This window comes from Nyctereutes procyonoides, unplaced genomic scaffold, assembly GCF_905146905.1.
Source record: "Nyctereutes procyonoides isolate TBG_1078 unplaced genomic scaffold, NYPRO_anot_genome, whole genome shotgun sequence".
Taxonomy (NCBI): domain Eukaryota; kingdom Metazoa; phylum Chordata; class Mammalia; order Carnivora; family Canidae; genus Nyctereutes; species Nyctereutes procyonoides.
Genome location: NW_026575126.1, coordinates 42,961,614 through 42,980,341, shown reverse-complemented (window position 1 = coordinate 42,980,341; position 18,728 = coordinate 42,961,614). Strand labels below are relative to the sequence as shown.

The window sequence follows — 18,728 nt, the reverse complement described above, 5'->3', positions numbered from 1 at the left end:
TTTTGCTGGAAGCTGTTTGATACTGATTTAATAATGAAACAAGAAGTGGGGCAGATTTGCTCTGGAAAAGGGGATGATAACTAGGGATAATGGGCTAAAATTAAAGAGAGCGACTATTCGACCAAGTGTCCTAAATGTGATAACTTTAGAATCTTCCCCAAAGAAGGTGCTGAAATGCCTGGGAGGACTCAAAGGAGGGCAGATATTTAATGTGCATGTGAGTTACAGGATTCTGCCCCAAAGACACAGGGAAATGGCCACCTGCACATTTCCTTACTTAACCGCATCTCACAACGAGGTTGGGGAAATCGAAATCTGTAACTAGTTGGCTGACTTCTTGATCCATTTCCCTCTGTGCTCATCAATTAATGGCCTTGCAAATACTGGGGAGCATGGGGGATCTGTAAGGAAGAGTGTTGAATGCAAGCTCTTGTGAAGACAATGTTCTTTTTAAAAACTTACGTATTTATGAGTTTCTCCATTTAATAGTGAGCTGCTGCTGGAGATTCTTCTGCAGTTACTATAAGTAGTGAGTTTACTCTGGGATAAATTCCCTTTGGTTGGAGAAAATCACTAAGATGATATCATTACTTATATAAGATTAAAGCAAGCATTGATTAGTTTTTTTCGTGTGTGTGTGTGTGTGTGTGTGTGCGCGAGCACTTGGACATACGTGTAGAACTTGCAAAAAATTGGTTAGGGATGCTAATGGTGGAGATCTAAGTATCTTGAGGGCCTGCTCTCCAAGTTCTCATGCACACTGGACTTCTGTTACCTTCTTGAGCATTCAGCAAACCTTTGTTAATCACTGAAGTCTGACTTTAGCTGAGTATTTGGGATGTTAAAATAGAGGGTAAGGTTTAAATTTCCTTAAATTTCTGAAGACAAAATAATCTAGACAAGCAAGTTACTAGACATTTCTTTGGAAAAGAGAGTATTCTGAAGCCACTGAACAATAGTGTGCAGAGGACAAGTGCCAGGATGTACATGTGGAAAAGGTTACCCTTGTTGGGGAGTTCTGGAAATTACTTGTTGAGGATATTTTGGGAGAAAAAGGATAAATTTATTTTTCCTGAGGAAAAGGATACATTTATTCTTCCATTCTAGGCTGAGTGGATTCTGAGCCATGAGGGTTGGCACATAAAAAATAAGCCTACTTTTACTTTATGTTTCAAGCCCTGTGTCAGCTATCCATACTTTAGAAGTCATCTCATTTAGGATGGGGATAGGTGGTTTTTTGTTGGAAGCCTGTCAAAACAAGAACTCACTTTTAGTGATACAGAGGTTTCTTAAAAATTGTGTTTAATGTCAAATACATTAATGTGCATCAAGCTGTTGATCTTTGATGTGAATCTGAGGTGTCTTCCTTGAGTGATTTCTGTTAATTGAAATTCCTCACTATCATTCCCACAGAAAACCTCATCCACATTTCATGGGCTCCAGGAAGGATCAGCCCAATATAGACCAGGGGCCAAGTTGGGCCCACCACTTGTTTTTGTAAATAAAGTTTTATTGGAACACAGCCTCGCTCATTCATCATGTCAGAAGGGGCCTTAGCGCTATAATGGCAGTGTTGAATGATTGCAACAGAGACCATATGGCCCATGAAGCCTAACGTAGCCATGATTGGGCCCTTTAAGGGAAAAGTTTGCTTTATAGGAAAAGTCTGACCTATTCTATCAGTTCTGGTTTTGTTTAAAGTGTGCTAAAAATTCCAAGACACATTGGGAAGAATCTGACTGTAGAATCTGTAGATTTCTGAGTGTTCTTTTTCCACTAACATTTTACAGTCCTCTCACAGCTAATCAAAATAATTGTTGAGGCTTGCTCTCATAGAATGTTTCCAAAGCATTAACTTAGTTTTCATAGAAACAGCTCTTTTTCTTACTGCACTCATTTTTCATCAGTTTACACAATATTCTACTAAATAATGTAATTACAATAACAAGTGCAGCTGGCAGAAGCAGGTCTGGGAATAAATACAACTGACTCTTGGCAAGCAGACACCTCAATGAGCAGAGAGAAAGGTAAGATTGTACAAAACAGCTACTTCACAGAATGCTATGGGCATGCATCAGGATGCTTTACAAAGGGACGGGACTGGAAGTGTTAATTTGGTAAGTTTGATAAGTGGATGTCTATCAGGTAAGCTGCTTCCATCCATGTGCTTTTATATAACATCTTTCATTTCAGGCATTTGTCAACTTCACATGTACAATTCTGTCACAGTTATTTGACAACTTCCTATCTTCTTTGCTAGCCTGTAAGGTACAGGAAGATGGGAATGTGTAGGTTTTGGTATATCCCCACTACCCAGCACTGTGGCATATGATTCACGCTCAGAGAATAGTTCTTGAACGAATAACTAAATGGAAGCAGGTACTCTGCAGTCAGAAAATCATGAATGCTGCAAGGTTTCTCCCAGTAGCTTACATTCCCTTCCCTGTTGCTCAAACAGCCCCTGAGGATGGGTTCGACTTTAGGAAGGGGGTGAGGGAAGGGAGGCAGGGGAAAGGTGTCTCTGATTCTGATGGCTCACTTAAGGCAGCTGAGAAGTTTCATTATCTGATGCCGGGATGAAGGCAATGGGTGTAAGCCAAGATGATCATTAGCAATTTGCATTCTGCAATCCACATCACTCTTGTATCTAGCAGAAATGAGAAACTTGCTTCTAACTGGCAAATTAAATATTGATAATGCAGATCTGCTCGACACCATCTTTCACAAGGCTGGCACTGTAATTTCAATGTTTCTAAAACTTCGGTCATTTGCATTCCAACGTCACAATTTTTGTCATAACTGCAGGCACTCTGTAACATTATGTAGTTAATATTTGTCTTCCAAGCCACTCATTTTTAACCTAAATAGATGTATTTGCCAAGGAACCTTTGTGTTGCCCCTGTAATTGGAAAGCCAAGATCAGTAGTCATGAATAAGAGTTAATGGGAAGAAAATAAACCCATTCATACCTAACAATTATTAAGAACCTCTCCCATACTATACGGTGTTCTAAGAAGCTCATATGCATTTGTTGCTTTAATCTTTGTTTGCAGGGGCACACATATACACAGACATACGACTTAGAGAAATATGCAATTATCTCCATTATACAGAGGAGGCATTCGGAGTACAGAGGATTTCAGTAACCTGCACAAGTAGTAAATTACAGTCTAGATTTTTATCTCGGCAGGGCCTAGCTCCAGGCCCCTCATATTTAACTACTATATTTTGCAAACAATGTTTTTAAAGTTTAGATAGATGCATTGGCTGGTGCAAGCTCCAAGCCTTAGGCACTCTCCCTTTCCGTTAAAAACAGGGTTGAGGACCAGTGAGAGACTTGTCAAAAATTCCGTAGTTTAAACTGAGAGTTTCTCATTGACATAAAAAGGATTGAGAGAGAATTGAAAAAGGAATCACTCTCTGAATAGTCCCCCCTTTCTTATTGATAGATGTTTACCACCTGAAAGCTGTGAGCACCACATAAGGCAGGTGTCTTACGCTTTGCAAAATGCTGAGCTGGACACTGGGTGTAGCACACCTACTTCCCAGAATCCTTTGCCAGGCTCTGATCTCCGAGTTTAGAGTGCAGCAGACATCCTTGGGGACATTTACTCAGCGGCAATGACTCTCTCCCTGATGATGAAGTCCTCCTCAATAGTTGGCCCTGGGTAACGAGGTTTATTTATCCTGCTTCCCCGGACATCACAGATTGGACCAGAGTGAACAACTGAGCTAGACTGGGCCAATCAGATGCCTTTTCCAGGAATTTGTAATCAGGAGGCATTAACAGTCCCCATACCTGCAGGAACCTGCAGCATAAATCTTAGGGGCTGAAAGGTGCCACAAGCTTAATAAAAAAAGGTAGAGATTTTTTTTTCAAAAGAAAATTCCAGAGTGGGCCCACAAGGAGAAATCAAGATGAGAGAGGAGAAAGAACTGCCTGAGTTCTGACAGCTTTCTGATTCTAAGCTCCTTGGGAGGCCTGCTTGTATGCCTTTTCTGCTTAGGCTAGCCTGAATCCGTCCTTATTATTTGCTTAGCTAAGTGAGAGGTAGTTTTCTTCTAAATATACCACCATGCCGTCAAGTATGGAACCTGTCCTTTCAATGTTTTTTTGTTTTTAAATGGTGGGGGGGGGGGGGCGTTGAGTGGGAAGAGATATGCCCTGAATGTCTGTATTCTCTGTCTGGTATTCCTAGTAGGAAGAGGAATGAGAGAATCATTGGGAAGAACACTATATCAACAATAGCTAATACTGCTGATTCTGAGGTGCACGTTTTTTGAAGTGCTTTATATAAGGCATTTCATCCAATCAACAGTCCAATGAGAATGTATCCCCATCTTGCACACAGGGACACTGAAGCTTTGAGAAAGTAGGGCAAATTTAGATCTGAGATATGAACCTAAGTCTCTATGATGAGAGCTCCTGAGCATGCCTCACCGCCCCTCATACCATGCTGACTCCCATGGTATCCATTTGCTGTATTGCTGATAAAGATTTTGGTCTATGAACAAATATTGACCCACCTTGGAGCCAAGCCTTTGCCTGCTTAGTAGCATTCTAACCAAATGTGTTAAACAGTCTCCAAACCAACAGCTGATACTCATAGCACAAAAGGTCCCTTTGTAACCAAATACTTTATATGAATGCTAACAAACATGATCATTTGATCCCCTGCCCTCTGATCATAATTTCACATAATTTCTCTCTTGGTTGGTGATTTGTCCCTTTGTCATTCCAGATGCCAGAAAAGGTAAACGTTTGTGGTTGGGTTATGGTAAATGTACATCTCGCACTACCCGACCTGTTGGCTTCATTCACCAGTAATACCGGGACAAGTTGGTAAATATAGCCCATAGAGTCAGGACCACTTAATTTACAGATCTCACGGTGAGCTCTTGTGGATCAACCTCCCAACAGGACCCTGTGACAATCTGAAAGGTTAAGTCCAGAGGAAGGCTCGGTCAAGACTTGGGATGGAGGGGTCCACAGGTTTATTGTTCTGTAGTTAGCTCGTTGGGAACATGAGTTGCTTCTGAAAAGGGCAGATCACCAGTCAGGAGTAAGTGGATGATGCTCTTCTCTTGGGAAGAGAGTCTAAGAAGCTCACAGACAGTATCTCTGGGGCTGAGCTGGGTGCTGGGGTGAGGTACGATGCCAGTACCTGATGCTGAGAGGAAATGAATAAAGACTGCATCCGGGCTTGTTCCAAAGAACATAAGGCAAAATACAGAGGGAGGGCCAAGCTGGCTAGGAAAGGTAGAATGTGGAGGTGTGATCTGTGAGAAGTTGGCAGAGAAAGCATCTATTAAATTACATAAGCCAGAGTTCAGGTACTTGCTGGAGCTGTAGATGTGGCTCCCGTGACCATGTGTGTGGTATGAAAGGGAGCACTGAAAGGAGCTGACCTAAAACCAACACCAAGAGGGACAGGGAGGGCCCATGCAGATTTCTTCTGTGGTGGACTCTATTGGGTGATTCCACCAAAGATACCCACAAATCTTGTTTTTGATCACATTGATAATGGGCCTATCCCCTGGGATGACTCACGGCTGTTGTAGCCAATCAACGAGATCCCAGGACAGTGGGGGTGATTGGCATAGAAAGTGACCAATACAATGAAAGAAAATATCTACAGAGAAGGCTTCCGGTAATGATTTTTCCTCCAATTAAATGCAAGAGCTCTGAAGAAAAACCTCCCCTTCCCCTTCTTCCCTGATGAGAATGTCACATGAGGAAGGAATGCTTGTCCTTCATCTTGGGAGAAGCAAAGAAAGGCCGGGAGAGGCACAGAAATTCCAAACCACTGCGCTAACACCAAAAGTCAGCCCTGGCACTGGGAGGTGATGAGGTGTTTTTATACTTTAAATAATGCATGACTTTTCTGTATTTGCAGACTATAACATCCTAACTGGGAGGTGAAAAAAGTTAAAGACTTTTTTCAAGAGTGTTTCTCAGAGTTTACTCTGCATCCAGAAGTGTTCTGTGATCAGATGATTTTTCAAAACATTGCATATTGTATCCACATCTCTGTATTTCACTTTTGCACATTAAAGGCTCTGAGAAGTCCTTTGGTTACTAAAACAAACAAACAAAAAGTTGGTCTTTCTTCAACTTTTAAAAAATTAATTAGAAAATTAATTAAATTAGATTATTTGTTTTGGATTTGTAATATCTTATAGAACATGTACCTCAGAGCCTATTTTGCATAATAATAATAATAATAATAATAATTTAGAATTTGTGAGAAAGAGAAAGGAGAGCAGAGGAGCAGGTCTGGGACATGCCAGTCCCTACTCAATGCCCACACACACAAAATGGAAAGAACAGCTGTATTTTCTACATTATCTGCTGCTTCCAAGTGGCCAAGAAAATGGGATACACCTTACAACTACCCACTTGTATCCCTAAATTCTGACAATGTAACAGAATGAATTAAAGAAGAAATATGAACTTGACCACATGCCCATGGTCCAGTCATCTAGTATGGCAAATCTGGAAATATAGCTTGATTGCTGCATTTAAAACATATTTTTGAAAGTGTGGCTGGCAGGCAGGCACTCTTAAATGGTGATGGTAACTAAACATCTCTACTTTTCTCCCACTAGCTCTCTTTCTAAAAAAAAAAAAATGAGATTAAAAAAATGTATTTCATTGAGATGACCAAGTATTAGCATTCCAAATCAGAACTAAATTTCTTTCAGGGATCCTGAAAAATAAAATAAAAATTTAAAAAAGCCATCACCTTAATCGAGAAAGTTCTCTTTCAGGTAGTAGAGGGGCTGAGTACACCCATAAGACAGGAAGACAAGGAGAAGACATAGTAAATATCCATAGATGTCAAAGGCCAGACAGCATAGTAACACTGGGCATCTCCCAGGAAGGGACTAGATGCCCATGATTCAAATGTAAAAGGAAGACTTCACTGCATTCCCTTTGGTATCATTTAAATTTTGAACAATAAATAAATAAATAAATAAATAAATAAATAAATAAACAAACAAACAAACAAATAAATAAATTCGAGCCACAGAAATTTGTATCCCATCGATTTAAATGTGTTTTTTATTGATTCAAAACGCAAATTAGTTTACGATATAAAAACAAAAACTATAATAGCAACAACAAACAAAGCACCAGTTCATGATATTAGGGATAATTTTACAAGGGGCTACTGGAGCCACGCGAGGACTAAACTATATGACGCATTATGTCAAACCACTGCTTGAATTTATTCAACAGAGTGGAGAGGGCGCCATTCTTCTTCCTAAACCACATCCCTGTTGACAATGTCCTCATCAATGCAAAATAATAAACACCTCAAACTGCACACAAGCACTTCATTACCTCCGGAGTCCTTAATTTGCCAGGCAAGTCTCATTTGCAATAGAGATTTCAGCATTATCTTAATTCTGAGGAATTTATCAGGTATCCTGGAGACAAAAGCACGCATTCCTCTTTATCTAGCTCTGACCTAGTTCTGGCCATCGTCCTCATCCAAACAGGAAGAGAAATCTGAAGTTGCAATACATTATTTACCAGGATGAACCAGTAATTCAGACTGCAGGGAAAAGCAATAAGAGAGCTCAGGAAAGCTTAAAACATCTTGAAGGCTATTTCACAAAGGAGTCACAGCTAATGTAGGCACAGGTACTTAGGAGTGAAGTGGGTATAGATGAGAGGTTAACAGAGAGGGCCATGCTGGGAGACCACATAAAATAAATATGCATAAAAGAAGACATCCACAACTCACTCTCTCAGTTCTATGCAATCAGGTTCTGTTTTACACAAGGATTTAACAAACCTGACGCCAACAGCAATTGTAAAATGGAAATAACTCTACAAATCATTGTCATCTCGAGACTGGCATTAAGTAAATGCTCTGAAAAGTTACAAGGCAGTGTATAAATGACATTAGACTGGTTTAATAAATTATTCTGATGCATTAGATCCCTTTGAGCACAATGGTCCCCCAACCCCCAAACCTCACTGTTATGATTTTAAAAGCAGTGGATCCCTCCAGTTTTTATAATAATGTGGAAACACGATTATAAGGCACATTGTCCAGTAAAAATTGCCAACTTCCATCAGTGACATTAAAACTAGGCCAATTATGATTTCAAAGTCATCCATCCAAAACACAAATGCATTTTTAAGAAGTACAATGGGAGAGGGTGGAGACAATCCTGATATTTCTTAAAATACCACATCCGTGCCAAGAAGGATATCAACCGTGATACCATGAAAGCAGAACAATGCCGACCAGCTGCATTTATAAGCAAACCATTCTCCCCTCATCTAGGCAACACTTTTTATACCTAACACACTTGAGCACTGAGAGAGTTTCATTTTTAAGAAGGTAAATAGCATATGAGGTTTTAAAATTCTGTCTCTTTCTTCTGTATACACAAATGCTGCTAAAACTAAAAGGTCTACGGAGGACTTGAATTCTCCTAGAAAATGCCCTTGACATATTAGTAGCTAACCCATCCCAGTTAACAGCAAGAGAGCATTTTAGCCACTCAGCAAACAGCCTGGTATTCACATTAAGAAGGCAGCAAGACATCCTTTTGACCTTTGTTATTACTTAGACCTCATGTTGTACATAAAAAGAGTACAATGATGTCAAACAAATTCCAGAAGAGAAGTATTTATTGCTGAATCTAAATCAAAAAATCCATATCTACTATAATGGCACTTCAAAAGAAGATATACTGTATTTACCAGCTCAATCAATACTAAATTAGCTGGGATAAATATTTTCAACTCTACCAGTCTTAAGATGAAGCCCGCTATTTAGAACCCTGTGTCTTGGGAGAGACAAGGAAATTTTTGCTTATCATACAGAAACGAGAACCAGGAAGTATTTTACCGGCAGGTGCACCTACCCTTAGCTGCTCTCTTTCACAATTCATCTGTTGTCTTGAAACCTACAAAGGAAAGAAAAAGAGGGGGGGAAATCAGCAGGTTCTGCAGAAAAACAACATGAAAGAAAATGGAAAGTTGTTTCTAATCACTCGGCTCAAAGCAGACCCAGGATTAATTAATTATGCATTTAATTTTTTTCTTTAGGTCCACATAGCCTGAGCTTCACTTGGATTTTCAGTCGTGTGATCCAGAAGCAAGGCTAGGATGAGCCAGAGTCTTGAAGAGGAATGAGGAGAGAGATCCCGTAGAGGGCAAGGGAGGCAAAATCTGCCCAGGGATGAAGGGTCCCCACAGTGTGAAAATCCATCTTGCCCTAACAGTGCAGGTGCTTTTTGCTAAAGGCCCACCTGAAATGGGTCTTGCCATCACAAGACATCTTCTATAATATCGAGGGCCAGTAGTGTCACCTACATGCCTTGGTAAATGGGCTCCATTTTATGGTCCGGTTCTAATCAGACGGTAGTTAAGTCCCCATATAAATGATCTGGGGAGAATTCTGAGGACAATAGTTATATCAGACAAGGAAACTCAGGTGCATTTGTGATATTTACCATAAACTCAGAAAGAAGGGATTTGTGCTACAGATGTCACGCCTCGATTACCCTTGCTCTACCAAAATATGTTTCTAAAAATCAAGGATGCTTCTTTAGAGTGACCACATAATGTATTGTCCAAACAGGAAAAATGTACATGAGTTAGAGGAGACGGTGGAGTGGCATTAGTGACTATGCCAGGGACAGCAGATGTGAAGTGGGAGTGACAAGGCAAACTGTGACATATGGCCACTCTACCTCTGTGGGGACTGGCTCACTCTACCTTCAGTTCAAATAGCTAGGCTAGAATGAAATCTAGGCCTGCATTCACTATGGATTCTGTGTATTCCTTGCATTTTGTTTTTTAACCAATGAAGCAACTCCTGACTCCTCACATCTGACAGTATATTGCAAGTTTTTGAAACTTTCACTAAAGGATAAAAAGGATTAGGAATCGACTTTTGATGTATATTTTACGTATTTTGTATTGAAAGTTTCTACTATCTCCAAAACAAAAACAAGAATCTTTATTTTTGGATATGCTAGAACCCAAAATCCATAATTAGGGGTTTTGCAATGCCCTTTAACCCAGAAATACCATCTCTGAAAATAGCACCTAAGAAAATAAGAAGAGATACAAACAAATGCTTATTTACATGTCAATTACCTACAGCATTATTTGTGAAATTAAAAAAAATTGTAAATACTGTATATGTGCAGTAATGGGAAAATTAAAAGTATATTATAGGGACATTTGGGTGGCTCAGTGGTTGAGCGTCTGCCTTCAGCTCAGCGCATGATCCTGGAGTTCCGGGATAGAGTCCTGCATCAGTCTTCTTGTGTGGAGCCTGCTTCTCCCTCTGCCTATGTCTCTGCCTCTCTTTCTCTCTCTCTGTCTCTCATGAATAAATAAATAAAATGTTTTTAAAAAATTAAAAAAATTAAAGTAAATTATAGTACACTCATATGATGGCACAACGTGCAGCATTTGGAACCATGGTTTTGAAAAAACAGAAATGGGAAATACTCCAAAGGCACTATTTATTTTTTGAGAAAAGAAGCTACAAAAGCACACAAATGTTATAATTTCTCTTTTGTTTTTAAAACACAGTAAAGGAGATTGTTTAAGAAGAAGGAAGAAAGATAAAAGAAAGAGGAAACACCTGGGTGGAAATATTCCAAAATATTCAAGAGAAAATGGATACAATTCTATAAATAAACAAAACACATGCACATGGTGGATTATCCACATGAAATAAATGACTTTATAGTATGTAAGATTTATCTCCAGGAATTGTTAAAGAAGGAAGTAGAGCAAATCCACGGAGACAGAAAACAAATTAGTAGTGACCGGGGATTCGGGGAGGTAGCCATGAGGAGTGGCAGCTTCATGGGTTTGTAGTTTCCATCTAGGGAGATGAAAAAGTTCTCAAGTTAGATAGTGATGGGTGCACAATATTGTGGAGGCATTTAATGCCCCTAAATGGTACACTTCAAAGTGGCTAAAGTGGTAAGTTCTATTTTATGTGTATGTTCCCATGATATAATGAAGCGGGTGGTAAGATTCTGGTTCGAGGTGAGATGGAATGAGTGCACTTCACTCTGTCTCTGCCACTCAGTGCCAATATTAAGAATGTGTGGAATGCACAGAGCCACCATTTGAGGTCTCTGCAAGGTAAGCGATAGCAGGTGGAGTGGGCAGGAGGAGAGAATTCAAAGTACCACTACACAAGTGATGGGTCCTGTCCCCTTCCCCTCACCAGCATCACCTGGCGTGCATTCAGGGCAGCCTAGAACCCAGAATTAAGCATCACAATACAGATAGAGAGAGATTCCCAACACTCTGGAGGAGGGAAAGCTGGTCTGTGATCTGAGATGCTCTGGTCCCAGGAGGTAGCACATCCCCACTGATTTTTCTTTGTCCTCTTCCACTTGGCCACAAAGGCAGGCTTATGTGTAGGAGCACAAGAACAAGGTAAAGAAGTACCAGCTCTCTGGCTGGAGGACAAAAAAGGGGAGCCCTAGGAAACAAAAAATACCTTGAGCATCCTGGAAAGAGTTTGGAAGGAGGGAAGAGTTTGGGGAAATGACACCCCATAGTGCTTTTATGAACTCGACACTCACCCCGAGCCACATGAATAGGCATATGACCCAAACAGATACCATACACTTGTGAACTGAACTGGATGGACCACTGCTCAGATCCCAGCCTGGATGTTGGGGTGTGTACATGTGGGACAGATCCAACTATTACAGCAAAGACAGCAGACACGACAGCAATGAAGAAATGAAATGAAGCAAAATCCACAGAAGGAAGGTAAGAGCTTTCAACCTGAATCTAACTGGGTCAATTGCCTGCTAACACAAAAATATCAATAATTTCCATTGAGGAATAAGACCCAATGTCTCATACATTAATATTCAGTATACCCAGGATACAACCAGACTTACTAGGCCTACAAAGAAACCAGAAAATCTAAACTCACATGGGAAAAGACAGTCACAGACACTGATACCGGGATGACACAGATGTTGAAATGGTCAAATAAAGATTTTAAGAAGCTATAAAAATGTTCCATAACAAGTAAGGGAAAACACAGTAAAACAAGTGAAAAAAATAGACACTGTTGGCAAAGGAATCAAAGCTACAAAGAAGAACCAAATGGAAATTTTAGCACTGTAAAAGCAATAATCTAAATTAAAAAAAAAAAGAACTCAGTGAATGAGTTCAAATGTAGAATGGAGATAGCAGAAGAAACTCAATGAACTTGATGGGGTACATAAGAATAAAAAGTATCCAATCTAAACAACACAGAGAGAAAAGTAAATTCAGGGACCTGTTGGATAATACCAAGATATAACATTTATGTCACTGGAATTCTAGAATATAGACAGAGTTCACTGCAGAAAAATTATTTGAAGAAATTATGGCTAAAACTCCCCACATTTGGCAAATGATATACCCCTATAAATTTAAGTTCAGCAAACCCTAAAGAGGTAAACCCAAAGATATTCACATCCAGATATAATCAAACCGCTGAAAACTGAAAAACAAAACGAAACAAAACCACACTTTGAAAACAGCCAGAGACAAATAATCCATTATTTGTATGACAGTACTAATTCAAATTACTGTGGATTTCTCATTTAAACAGAGAAAAATCAGGGAGGCCAGAAGAAGGTGGCACATGATTTTTTTTTTTTGAAAGAAAAGAAGTGGCAATCCAGAATTGTAATCCCATTAAAAATATCCATTAGTGGGATCCCTGGGTAGCTCAGCGGTTTGGCGCCTGCCTTCAGCCCAGGGCGTGATCTTAGAGTCCTGGGATCTAGTCCCACATCAGGCTTCCTGCATGGAGCCTGCTTCTCCCTCTGCCTGTGTCTTTGTCTCTCATGAATAAATAAATGAAATATTTAAAAAAATATATCCATTAGACATGAAGGTGAGATATTAAAGAGACTAAAAAAAAAAATTCATTGCCAACAGACCTGCTCTCATAGAATTGCTACAGGAAGGTCCCCAGACAGAGGGAATCTAATACCAAGAGAAAATTTGGAACATCAAGACGAGAGGAAGAATAAAGGAAATGGTAAACATATGGGTAAATACAAATATAATAGACTAGTCTCTTGAGTTCTTTCAAATGTGTGTAATGGTTGGAGGCAGAAAAATCACAAAATTGCATAACAAGGTTTGCAATGTACCTGAGATAAACCCAACATAAAGAGAGAAGAGCAAACGGGCCCATGTGTCAATAAGGTTTGTACATTCCAGTTGAAATGCTAAAATATTGATTCTATGTAGACTAAGAGAAGTGTGTGCACTGTAATCCTTAGAGCAATCCCTTAAAACACACACACACACACACCAAAAAGTGAAATACCCCAAACCAAATGATTCTAGAATAATTGGATGTCTGTATACAGAAACAAAAGGAAATGAAACACCCTAACCTAAAACTCACTACTATGTATACAAAAATTAACTGAAACAGGACACATATCTCAATCTAAAACTAAATTGTAGGTTCAATTAAAGAGTGATGACAATATTATTTTCTTAATGCTTTGCTGTGGTTTACAAAGTATCCTTTAGGTCATGCAGGACATTTATAATTGGAAAATATTTTAGTGTCTGTGGCTTGCAGAAGTACATGTTTTTACTGTTATTGTTACTCGTAATAGTGATAGCCTTCGTTTTAATCCAATAAATTGCTTTATCTAATAACAAGGTTAATATTTTTAACATGTACCTTTAAAACTCAGAAGGGTTTGTCCGACACACACAATGATGTTTAAACAAAACAAAACAAAACAAAACAAAAAAACTAGGAGCCTACTGACCTAACCAATGTGAATTGATGCCATATTATGATGTTCCTATTACAGAGCATATCAAATACAAAATTCAGCAGTAGCTATGGAAATAGCTATGTTGTCCTGCAAATGAAGCTGATTAAGGAAAATGAGATTTGGAGATAATAAAAAAGGACATTTTTTGAGTAATTTCTATAGTGGACATTTGTGTTTTTTTTTTTTAATTTTGCGTTTTTATTTTAATTTTTAGAAAATCTTTCCTGCATGGCATTCCATATTGTTTTGCCAATATTCTAATAGCATTATCCTGATTCTCTTTTTGGGCCACGTTCCTGTCTGATCCCATAAGTATTTTGTGAATTGGACTCTACCTGCTGCCTAATGGAGACTACATTTGCTGTTATCTCTTTGGATGGAAGTCAACTCTGAACAAGGTGGCCACTCGCCGCCCCTTCCTCTCCAAGTGATAGGGTGCAAATAGCCAGTTAGGCAAGATGACTGAGTCCCATCATGAGCCTGTGTATCTGTTGCAACTGTGTTCATCACACAACTCCACGCATGGTGACAAGATGCTCTGAAGAGTCACTAGTTATTGCTGGACCTCTTAAATTTTTTCCCCATAACCATTACAAGAGAGGGCTAGAGAATAAAAGGTACCTGTAAATTCGTATCATCTGTTATGAAGAAAGACCCTTCCAGTGCACTCTTTAAAAGCCAACCTTGGAAAATATCTTAAATGTACACTTCACAAAACGTCATTTCATTTGGAAACTAACATGTAATATATTTTTTTCCACTCATGGCAGTAATGCATAGAACCAATATATTTTATAGCCTAAATGAAAAAAGGGAAAGTGGGAGGTCTGGTGCTGCTCCTTTAAGATGCTTCCAGAGAATCAAATACCATTCTCGATAGGGCTGCCAAGTAAGCACTTATGAAAGGTTAGAAACTGAAGCAATAAACTTCAGCATGAGACCCTTTGCTCTCCTGGTTGAACGGGATGTTTAATAGCAGGGATTCATCTTCTCCCATCTCCTATCTACGTTGAGCCAACCAGGCCAAAGAATCTTTCTCAGAGTCAGCCTTTTTCATCTTCCACTGACTTTGAGCTCTCTCTTATCAGTTCTTCCCACTTTATCCTGACCCTATTACTAGTTTGATTTCCTCTCCCACACATCAGCCTAGATCTACAATGGGAAGTACTGAGTCTTATTTGACTTTCTTTTTCTGGAGACCAGGACCATCTTTGGAATCCATTCCTTTCATGTGTTTGTCTATCCATCCATTCCTCCATGTATTCAACAATAAATGGATCCAGACACTATATTCTGTATATCAGACACTGTTCTAGGTACTAGGAATGCAGTAGTAAAAACAAAATATTTCTGTGGCTCACTAAATGAGGAAAAAGAGTCAATTCATAATTATCATAAAGAGAATGTTAGCAACAATGAAATATAAGACGTGCCAATAGCATATAGGAGGGATGACAACCTTGTTTTAGAGAGTTGAAAACCTGTGCTATTGTTTTTGTTTGTTTTGTGTCTTTTAGAAAATGTATTCAAAGAAAGAATAAATTTTTAAAAAAATCCTTTCAAGGAGACAGCAGAATGTGTGGAAATCCCAGTGAGATTATGAAGTGTAATTCAATATGGCAGAAGAGTCGAGCTAAAGAGGAAATTGATGAGAGATCAAGTTAAACTGGGAAAAGTACAAATCAAAAGAAATAAGACACACGATAAATTAATGGATAAAAAGATGTGCAACTTTTCCTGTTGGAAGAGAATGTTAGAAATTCCAAATTTCAGGGAAATTGTGAATTATTCAGAAGAAAAGCACCAAGGAAGTCCAGCAACGTAGAACTCAATAAATCAAATCAGTTGGTACCTACCTACATTTCTCAAATTCTCCATTTTCATAGTCATTATTAATTCTTCTGAAATAAGATGTTCCCTTTGAGGGCATGCTTCAAAATACCTAGGGTGACTTTTACAGTTTGCCCTCTTCCTTAATGCATTTCAGGATTACTGTATACATTTGACATGTGAACTCTGAGTTCCTACCACCTGACAAGCACTGTGTAATGGGAAGGGATGCAGATGTACATGATGCATGATACATTTCCTAAAAAAAAAAAAAAAAACTCCCAAAGCCCAAAGAGAGGAGAAGAGATGAATACAATGGAGATCATAGTGCCAGGTCATTGTGTGATAGAGAGGCACCAACCCAGTCAGCCAGTCAGTGGGGAAAATAGTTGAGTGAGGCATCGGTCAGGAGTTTTCAGAGATAGAGTCTTAGATCTGACTGTTACTGGATGAATAAGAGTCGGGCAGGCTGACCTACCCAAGGATTTAGGAAGATGATATTGCAAAGAGCACAGTCGAAAGCAGGACAAAATAAGAGAGAACACAGGGTTGGGGTGTGGAGACAAAGAAAGTACATTAAAAACCTTTATGTTTGCTCATATCAACTATGCTAATAGGAAAACAATGATTTAAATTATTCAGTAAAATGAATTTCACGTTGCCAGTGGTTAAAATTCATCAGTTTATGACATGCCAAAAAAAAGGTGCTATATGCTTTTTAGGAGGATTTCAGTTAATGCTCGCCACATCAGGAGTAGACAGTATCCTTAGCTTCATCTTACAGATGGGGAAACTGAGGCACAAATAGGTGGAGTGATTTTCTGAAGTTGCAAAGCTAGGATGTATTGGAGAGGGAACTGCCATTCAGACAGCTGGACTCAAGCCCCTCCCTGGATCAGTGCAGTACACAGCACACGGCATCAAGGAGACTGACCCAAACCAAAGAAACCCACGTTTTTTAACCCAGTCTGCACCTCATTTGTCCTTAGCAAGTGCTCATCTGCTGCTCTGCCTGACATGATACCATTTACCTGCTTGTGGTGGTCTTCAATAGAACGTGAAATGACTATGCTATCTGGCCCCATAAATGCACGGATCTGCACACTTAGCATTTTGTGGCCGGATTAGTTCAGACTGGGATACTTTCCACCAGATGAGATTTCTCTGACAACAGTTCACCAGATCCTTTTCCTTCCTCACTGGAGACTGGAGGCTCACGAAGCCGACTGCTTCAGTCCAATCATGGCACATCATCTATGTCATATGAGCCACATTATATTATCTCCCCGTTCTCAATTTCCACATCTGAATAATGGGAATCAGTGGTGCCTATCTAGTGTCTAATTTTCTTGTGAGCACAAAATGAGACAATCCAGGTAAAGTACTAAGCAAAGCACACAGCACATTGATATAATTCAACCAATACTAGAAATTGCTGTAGGATTAGTGTGAGGGCCAGGGGTTTTCAGAAGGAACAGTAGGCCAAATGATTGGGTTTAGATCCTGGCTTTGTTCCCCTTAGACTGTACAAATTTGGCTGAAGTAATGACACTCTTTGAGTCTCAGATTCCTTTTCTCAAAAAATAAGAGTGTAAATATGCATACATATACATATATGTATGTATAAGTGTCTATTAGATATGTACACATGTATATGAATATATAGACGATTGCGGCCCTGAAATTTTTAAAGATTTGATAGCATCCTTTTGAGATGGGTGGGTAACTAGGCATTCCTAAAGCCCGCGGATCAGAGTATAACTTGGGATATACACCTGTTGGAGAGCAGTTGGCAGCTGTCACAGCACAGAATGTGCACTTCCTTTCCCTCAAAGATTCCTCTGCTAGGAGCTTATTTAACAAAACAGAAGGAGGAATGAGGAGGGAAGGGCATGACTTCTCCTAACACAAATCTGGAATGTAGAAGAGTATCAGTGTCCATCAGTACTAAAACGGTTAAGTGAGTTGTAGTTCCTCTGTAACGGGGGTGGCATACCTTCCATAAGAGGCAAGTGGTGAATAATTTTGGCTTTGAGGGTCATAGAATCTGCTACAGCTACTCAATCCTGCTCTTCTGGTGAGAAAGCAGCAAAATCAATGTGTCCACGAGTGGCTGCAGCGGTGTTTCAATAAAACTTTATTTTCACTAAATGCTGTGGGTTGCATGTGGCTTATGGCCATAATCTGCCAACCCTTGAACTACACTATGGAATACTATGGATTCACTAGAAATTCACAGCTATAAAACAGTGTCCATGATAGAATGAATAAAACAAAGCAAGTTGAACCAATTTTTAAAATATAATTCAATTTTTGTTTAAAAAGTTATATATATATATACACACATATATAAAATATAAATATATAAAAAGCATATAAAATATATGCTATATATAAATATATGCTATATTTATATTTTATAAAAATATAAAAAACATATAAAAATGAATATACAAATATCCATTCATACATGGGGAAAAGTCTAGAATGATAAATACCAAACTGCAAAGAAAAGCACAAAAATTACATCGTGGGAATGAGAATAATAATGGGGACATGGAAGTAGAGAGGCTATTTCTCATAATCTTGGGTTCTGCTATTTCAACTTGCAATGAATGCCCGCTGCTTTTGTACATTCAAATGCATGGCAGTCATATTAATATAATTTTTAAAAGCTGAATAATAAGGTTATCGTCAAGATGAAAAGAGAAATTGGATATAGGGTATCAAGTCCAAGTCAGGCCTGGCACATAGTAGGTACTCAACTAACAGTAGTTATAAATAACTCCCAAGACACCAAAGGGTAAACCCTGGGTGGTCACCCTAGAAAAAGCTCAACTCCGATTTTCCAGGGACATTATATAGTTTAGTTTGCATTCCTGTCAGTGGAAAAGTGAAAAATAAAAAAGACTGATATGCCCTATGCTACTTCTGGGTTCTTAGATGAAGTGATTGTTAGAGATCTGAGTTGAGGAAGACCTCAAATCCCTGAATATAAAACAATCCATCGCATTGACTATAATAAAGTTTGTTGCTCTTTCCAAATGTATCCTACAATGAAGTGTGCTCTCTGATTCCAGGCA

At 39.0% G+C, this 18,728-nt stretch overlaps 1 protein-coding gene across 1 annotated transcript in view; it reads right to left on the bottom strand.

Moving 5' to 3' along the window:
* The window catches only part of RBFOX1 (RNA binding fox-1 homolog 1), a 1,051,909-nt gene that overhangs the window by 571,860 nt on the left and 461,321 nt on the right, over positions 1–18,728 (bottom strand). The window contains exon 3 of the mRNA XM_055340886.1: positions 8,890–8,931. Coding sequence (XP_055196861.1) covers positions 8,890–8,916 — 27 coding nt within the window. The 5' untranslated portion in view covers positions 8,917–8,931. The remainder of the gene's footprint in view (positions 1–8,889; positions 8,932–18,728) is intronic.